General features: G+C 55.7%; 1 protein-coding gene across 12 annotated transcripts in view; it reads right to left on the bottom strand.

Moving 5' to 3' along the window:
• Positions 1–1,383: 1,383 nt before the first annotated feature.
• Positions 1,384–7,720, bottom strand: part of FAM193B (family with sequence similarity 193 member B) — a 30,439-nt gene continuing 24,102 nt past the window's right edge. For all 12 annotated transcript variants that reach the window (XM_074313390.2, XM_074313391.2, XM_074313396.2 and 9 more), the window contains 4 exons: positions 3,821–4,835; positions 3,616–3,691; positions 2,741–2,838; positions 1,384–1,764 (listed from right to left, as the gene is read on the bottom strand). In XM_074313390.2, the coding sequence (XP_074169491.1) occupies positions 2,742–2,838; positions 3,616–3,691; positions 3,821–4,835 (1,188 nt within the window). In that variant the 3' untranslated portion in view covers positions 1,384–1,764; position 2,741. The remainder of the gene's footprint in view (positions 1,765–2,740; positions 2,839–3,615; positions 3,692–3,820; positions 4,836–7,720) is intronic.

Raw genomic sequence — 7,720 nt, 5'->3', positions numbered from 1 at the left:
AGAAGTAGCAAAAGACAGGCAGGTACCACTTTGAAATGATCACAACGGCAGGGCAAACTGATTGGCAGTAAAAGTGGCCTCTCAACTGGGATGTGAAGGATAAGCAGGAATTCACAAAGTGTAGTCTGGGATTAGGGAAGTGTGTGAGCAAAAGTTGAGAGATCTAAGGGTGCTAGGCCTCGCTGGTGACGGAGGTTGCAGGTGTGGCTGGAGGCAGAGGCTAGGCATGGAGGGCCCCAAATGCCACTCGCAGAAGTCCTCCTCTGTAGGAAAAGCGACTGCTGTAATCAGGCCTTCAATTTTCGAACAATGCAGAATTTTAAATAGCTATGCTAATTCAACTGCATGGCAGGAGCCTGGTGCCAAGAGTTGAAGTGTGAGAGGAACACAGGTAATACACAGAAAAAGGTTTCACAGGGGAGTGCCCACACTTCCCTGGGGGTTGGGAAAGGCCAGGGACCAGGAATTGTGAGCATGTGGGCAATGCTGTTTCACTTCTTTAGAAGAGAAAGCTGGTACTGCCTGCCAGTCCATGGTGGGGCTCCACCAGGTGGGGTTGGGGGAGGGAATAGCAAGCGGTTTCTGATCTGGCTCCCCGCACTCCGTAGAGGGTTCTTAGTGACTGTGTGGCCCCTGCCTCCACCGCCCCCCACATTAGCTCAAGTTAAGAGCTGGTTTTAGGGGAGAAAACGACATTGGGGGGAGTTGGGACACACGGGTATGCCGCATTTTTAGCAAACCTAGCATATTAATATCTGAATTTACAAAACAGATCCATGGGAGTGGGGGGAGGTAGTTTGCTTTACTTTACAGAAGGGTTCATTATCCTCTTAACTCTCAAGTACTTAAGCTACATGTCTCATTCCCATTTGAAAGTCAGACTCAATTTATAAAAACTCCATCTACCCCCCACTTCCCATGATAACCCTAAACATCTGGGCTACACATGCACAGTCCATAAAGACCTCAAGCCTCTCCCAGGCCCCTTCTTATGTCAGCTGCCCAGAGACCAAGTCCCATCGCTCCAACTCACCCATCTTGCAGAGGGGGAAACAGACCCAGTGCGGGGAAGGGGCTGCTCCCATACGATTGCTCCCAACAGGAGGAAAAGGCAAGCGGCAGTCATACGGGCCTGTGTTCTAACCCTGTGAGCTAGACTGAGCTCACTCAAGTCATTTTCCTGTCTTAGCTTTAGTTTCCTTATCTATAAAATGGGATAACAGTCCTACTTAGAACTGCTGCAAGAATTATGTGGAAACAATGCCAAACCACTGACACACAGCAAGTACATGCTTAACAAGGTGAGAGACTAAGACAGACCCGTGCTTCTGATTACATCCCTCAGCTCACCCTTGACCCAGCCCAGCAAACGAAACACACAACTCTGTGTCCAAATGTTGCTTTATCTTTCGGCAGGAAAGATCTTCACAGTATCAAAAGTAAAGAATTAAAAAATAAAATAAAACAAACAAAAAAACAAACACAAAAAGAGCAGTGTTGGGCCAGCAGCCCCCGCCCACAGGCCAGCCCAGCCCCCAGACTCTGAGTGTGGAGGCCGCGTAGCACCAGGAGGCGGCTCTGTGGAGGTCCTGAGGGGTCCCAGCCCGGCTCAGCATCCATTCAGCTTTTGGTTGGTCCGGGATGGCGGGGAGCAGCGAGGGTCTTGGGCAGGTGGGTGGGGCTGTGGAGGACGAGGAAACTGTAGACCTTCAGCTGGCAGTCAGGGGTCTCAGGAGACCATGAAGAAACTGGACCCGGCAGGAGCTGCGAATACAGAAGAGCACGGCCACACGGTGAGAGCAATGGCCTCCCCATGCCGGCTCTGGGTCTCCATAGGTCCCCGTGGAGGCAGGAACAGCATCAAGGGTAGGGGATCTTGACCCAAAAAGGGACTACGAGACTCAGCAGAGAATCCAGGAAGTCTGCTGCCCTGGCCAGACAGGAGGAGGGCAGGTGAGGACATCAGCCCCCGTTTCCTGTTGCCTTAAGGACAGCTATGTGATTGTCAGTCAGAAAAGGCCTGAGCCCAGAGACACAGCTGAGCCCTAATGCACAGCCATTAGGCCTCAAAGCCAGCACCAAAGCGTGCCCGCCAGCGACCCTTCTCTCCTGTCCTATAGTTCTCACCCCAGTGCCTCCTGCTCTATTCTCATCCAAAACATCATCTGACAGGTCAACGATTCAGACAGAAGGGCCTATGCAGGTGGCTGGGAGGGGAGGCTAGGTCTCTTCTTCCAGAAGGCGGCTTCACTATTAATTTCTTCGTGAAACCTGCCCTGTTTGGGCCTAAATGACCTCCAAGGCCTTGGTCTAGCTCAGCTGCCACGCTGCTCCCTTGGGGCTGGCCCTGGCAGCATGCACGAGGAGCTGGGCCCAGCAAGTGAGATTCAACACCGAGGCTAATAACGTCAGCGGTAGGGGCAGCCCTCGGGGGCCCACGGCTGTTGGGCACATTGGGAGGAAGTTGGCAGGGGAAGTGGGGGCCTGGTGGAGATACCCCAGGGGATGGCAGTGCAGGAAGGGACGCTTCAGGAACAACGGCAGGGGGGCCTGACCCAGGGAGGAGTAATGGAAGGACAGGGCTGCGGGAGAAGAGATGGGTCCTGCGCTGCGGAGAACAGAGCCTGCTGGGCTGTCATTGTGAAGACGGAGGGGCCAGGGCGGCAAGCCTCAGCCCTACTGTAGCCCTGTGCTTCAGAGCACTGGGAGGGGGTGCACGCAACACTTGGGGTCTCCATACCTCACTGAGCTGTGCTGGGAGTGGTTTTCTTGAGGCTGAAGTTGGCCCAGTTCACAGCAACTTTCTGGCGTGTTTGCTTTGCAGAATCCAAACAGAACCTGTCAGGTTTGGGGGGACAGAGGAGAAGCACAATCTACTGAACCCACCTACTGGATCTCTCTCCTAGACCCATGTGTCCTGGTCACTAAAGGAGCCGGGTCAGCTGTGCACAACCTGTCCAGGTCCTGGGTGTTGTAGTCTAGCAGGTAAGGCAACTGTGCTGGCTAGGGGGGCTTCCTGGCTGGGGTGCCACAAGCTCAGGTGGCAACGCATTAAGACAGTGATGCTGCACGGGCATTCGCCACCCCCCGCCCTGTATTTTACACTAGCTATACTGGGCTGTCTTCCGTTCCCCTCAGGACATAAGTTTCTTTCACCCTCAGACCTTTATATGTGCTGACCCCACTGTCAAAAATACCCTTTTCGTTTTTCCGGGCCAGTCATTCTTACTCCTCAGGTTTCGGCTCAGTCACCACCTCTTGTCGGAGCGCTGCCCTGGCTGCCCCCACCGCTCAGCGTGGTCTGCGGTACCCCTTCTAGCCACTGCCCAAACCCACACCCTTCCTCCTCTAACAGCACTCATTGCTGGACTATAGGTTTATGCTCTTCCCATCCAGCCTGTTTGATTTGCCTCAGCCCCTGAGCTCAGCCCAGGCAGAGCAGACAGTGCAAGTGAATCCAGTGAATGAAGCCGGAAAAGCCCTGGTTCTTGGGGGCCCTGACATGCCTCCTTCGCCTGGTCCCTTGCACTGTCCTGCCAAGTGGCTCCCTGGGTTCCAGCAGACAGGCTGGTGGGAAACGCCTGGGAGTGCGGGGGCGGCAGTGCCCACACCTACCTCTTGAAGTATTCCACCTCCCGGTCGGTCTCATCCATCTCCACACCATCCATGTCCTTGGGCAGGAACACGTCGTCTAGGAAGACACAGCCAGGAGGGCTCAGTGCCCACAGCCAGGCCTCTGGGTCAGCGCTGCCCACACACGAGGACTGCCCTCCACCCGTGGCCTGGCGGGGCGCTCAGCCCCTGCTCCTGGGGCACTCACCCAAGGAGGCGGCTGACTTCTCCTGCTTGGTGCGGCTGCGGCGGCTGCGGCCCTTGCCCTGTGGCAAGCTCTGGGGCCTCGCTGGGCCTGGGGGCTGCACAGACTCCTGCTCCTGAGGCCGCGCCTTGGCCTCACCTGGCCAGTTTCGCCAGGAGCTGCCCTTCTCCTTGTCAGCTTTGGGGCTGTCAGCCCAGCCTGGTCCTGGCCGGCTCCCGTCTCCGGCCTCAGCACAGCTGCCCACTTTGGGAGGCTCCAGGGCCTTGCCTGGCAGCTTGGGACTGGGGGTCTGGCCCTTGGCACCAGGAGACTCCAAGCTGGCCGTGGAGCGGGGGGCTGGGCTCACCTCACTCTTCTTGGCCTGACTGCCCTGTCTCTTGCCTTTCCGTGGCTTCCCACCTGAGGCCACAGGCTCAGGCAGCTCCTGCTTGCAACTGGGGACTGCCTTTGGGCTTGGCGCCTCCGAGCTGGTGTGGCCTGGCTTGGGTGTCTTGACCCAGATCACCCGGGACAAGTTGGGCACAGTGCTGAGTCTTCTCACTAGCCCATTCTCGGGGATGATACCGGGAGGGGGGCCCCTCACCTCTGTCCACGGTGGGTGGGGGCCTCTCATTTCTGCCCACGGTGGGGCTGGCTCGCCTGGAGCTTGTAACGTGTGGTTCTGAGGGGAGCCCAAAGTCAAAGGGGACAGGTCAAGGTTGATGTCAGGCCGGTGCTCTGAGGAGCCATTGAAGTTCGAGGGGGGTAGACTCTGGGGCTCTGGCTCAGCAGCCCCGTCCTTAGAGAAGCCATTGCTGTCCACGCTGAGCTCACACACACTGAAGCTGGCGCGGATGGAGTCCTTCACGCTGTTCTTGATCTCCTGCAGACGGCTGCTCAGGAAGCTGTTGACCCGATCCAGCTCCCGGTCGGGCCACTCCAACAGCCTCTCCCTGGCAGGCCTCAGCTCCCGGCTTCCAGAAACACCACGATTCACCTGCTTCAGAGCTTCTGCTGCCAACTGGGCCTTCTCTTTTTCCTGCCAATACAAGAGGCAGTTTCAGCAAGGGCCTGGAAGCTGCCAGACACAACGTGACAACTGACACACCAGCGTGGGGCCCAGCTTTGCCACTAACTGGCTACAGGCAGTGCCTCATGATCCTGGCCCGCTCTCCCACCCTGCAGGAGTGAAGATGAAGTGCAATCAGACAGGTACGCATCTTGGGCCTGGAGGCTGTTACAGCCACAGAAGGCATGGTTTTCACAGCTTGTTCATCCAGAGCCCCAGTGACGTCTTAGGGCCTAAGGAGGCTAGACTCAAAGTGATAGGGACGTAGCTAATTGAACCTCGCCTCCCAGGCCTAAGCCTGAGCAATCCACCCATTTGCTGAGTCTCAGTGGACTCATCTGCAAAATGGGGACAATAGTTCTGAAATGAAGACCAAAGTGGGGATGCATGTGAGGAAGATGGCGACTACAGACATTCTCTCCAATTCTGCAGGTGGTAGGGGAAAAAGCCGTGCCATCATGAGGGTCTTTCAGGAAGCTGTGAGGCTGAGACTGCTCTGGAGGCTGGGAATGTGTGTGCCCTCCTAACGCTGTGTATGGGTGCCACTGAACAGGGCGAAGTTCCCATAGGAAGGCCACTCACTGCTCATTTGGCCTCAAGTAATCAAGGGCATGCCTAACGTGTGCCCCATGACACACTAGGGACAGCCACACGGGGCCCTAGGGCAAGATGTAAAAGCAGTGTCTTTGCCTGTGTGAGGCTCAGGGAGGCCAGGCCCTGCCAATCAGTGTTGACAGAGCCAGATGTGGAGAGTGAAAAAGAACGTCTGTGGGCTGAGTCACCCCTCCCCCGCCGCCCGCCCAAGCTCAAGGCACCAGCAGGCCAAGAAGGCCTTTAGAGGGAGCAGGAGACAGATGCCAAAGGCCTATAGGAAGGAGGTGGTGGTGCCGTGCCAGGGGCTGCATGACTTCCACCATTTCACATATTTCTAGCGATCTGGGAATGAAGGAGAAACAGGAAGAGGAAAGTGGGGAGAGAAGAGAGGGCTTGCTATCACCTCAGAGTCAACTTAAGGAGGGTGACTCTGTGCCCAATAGGCGTGCATTTATTTGTCCTGTCGTCTTTCTTGAACACTAGCTCCACAACTGACTAGGACCACAGCTGTGAGACCTTGGACAAATCACTTCTTCTCTGAACCTTACTAACGTCATTTGTAAACTTGGGAGAAAAATGACCTACCTATACCTCACAGGGTCGCTATGGGGATACCTGAGAGGGTGTGTTCCGTTCCCTGGGTGCAACTAGGGCTGTGCCCTGGTACCGCGCTCAGGTGAGGGAGCAGCTCAGTCTGCAGCAGCGTTTCCAGCTATGCGGCCTGGAGTTCAAGGCCGTGGGTATGCACAAAGGACTGGGAGTGCCTCTCTTCACTCCTCCCCTGCACCAGAACAGCTCTGCTTTGTTAGAAACTGAGTTCCTTGCAAGACTTCATTTGCAGAAGAGCATTCTGCTGCTAAACAAAGGTGTCTGAAAACGGCTGGTGTAGAGGGAGTGATGTGGAACCACATACAATTTGGTAGCGAGAAGGGGAAAGCACAAAAACACACATTTTCTGCTCAGTACCATGAGCTAGTACTTCCCGCATGCTGTTTCATTTAATCCTCACAACTGCCTTTGTTGCATCATTAGCCTCAACTTACAGATGAGGACACTCGACTTGGGAAAGACTAAGAAACTGGCCGAAGGTTGCATGGCTAGTGAGTGGCAGAGTCAGGACAGCACACCAGCTGTGATCTGCAGAAGTTCCTGTTTTTCAGTCCTGTCTGACAATCATTTCTTGACCATCGACTCTGAGGCACTGGGCTGGGCTCTGAGAATTCAACTGTGCGGGAGACAGTCTCTGTTTGCTGACCTGACTCTGCTGGGGGAGACAGACATGCACACAGGCTGTTTAATTCTGAGTGACAGTGCCAAGAGCTACAGGGAAGAAAGCACAGGGTGCTCTGGGAACCAGGACCGGGCCCATCAGGGAGTATTTCCCAGAGGCGGTATCACCCTGAGCATGAAGGGTGGGCGGGGGGGCATTATCCTGGACAGAGACAGCAGTTTGCAGACAGAAGAGCAAGTGGAAAGGCTGGGAAATGGAAAAGCACTAAATATTTAGGGGATGCCAACCACTCAGAGGTACAGCAGGAGCCCAGATTTCTTTTGGGGGTGAGGTGGGGTGGGGGTGGGCAGGAAGGCCAGGAGGACAGACTGAAACCAAGCTGGCAAGAGCCCTGCAGGCCATGCTCGAGTCTGGGTTCAACCCTGAGGGGATGTTCAGCCACTGAAGGCTTTTTAAGGAGTGGGCGTGGGTGGAGAGAAGTGGACAGTTTGAGTGATGTAGGAGGTAGTGTGGCCAGGACGCTCGGTGGTGGATGGGGAGAACGAGATGCGTCACGAGCACAACCGCGGCCCCTGCTATGCTGCTCCGACTCCCACACGGACCGAGCGCTCACTCTGCCGAACCTTTGTGTGCATCACTCCGTTTCATTCTCGCAACAAGCTGACTTAGGTTCTATTGTTATTCTCATTTTCTGGATGAAGAAACTGAGGCTTGGAGGTTAAGTGATTTGCCCAAGGTCATACAGCAAGAGTGGCAGAACCAGGTTTCAAACTAAGGTCCAAGTGCAAGGCCCACTGCTCCCGGTCATCAGGATGCATTCCTCCCAGGGTGGCACCCAGCGTTCTGGTTCAGGCAACTGGGCAGACGGTGGGTGGTGCATCCAACTAGATAGACAACGGAGAAGGAGGGGCAGGTCTCTTTGGAGAAAGACGACAAGTTCAGTTTTGGGTGCTCTGAGTTCGAGTACCTGTGGGACGTCGTGAGGAGGTGCCCAGTAGCAGTAGCGGCCGTCACTGTGACGTGCAGGGAG

The sequence above is a fragment of the Rhinolophus sinicus genome, chromosome 5 (genome assembly GCF_057876585.1).
Source record: "Rhinolophus sinicus isolate RSI-liver-muscle chromosome 5, RSI-T2T, whole genome shotgun sequence".
NCBI lineage: Eukaryota > Metazoa > Chordata > Mammalia > Chiroptera > Rhinolophidae > Rhinolophus > Rhinolophus sinicus.
This window is presented reverse-complemented; position numbering and strand designations above follow the sequence as displayed.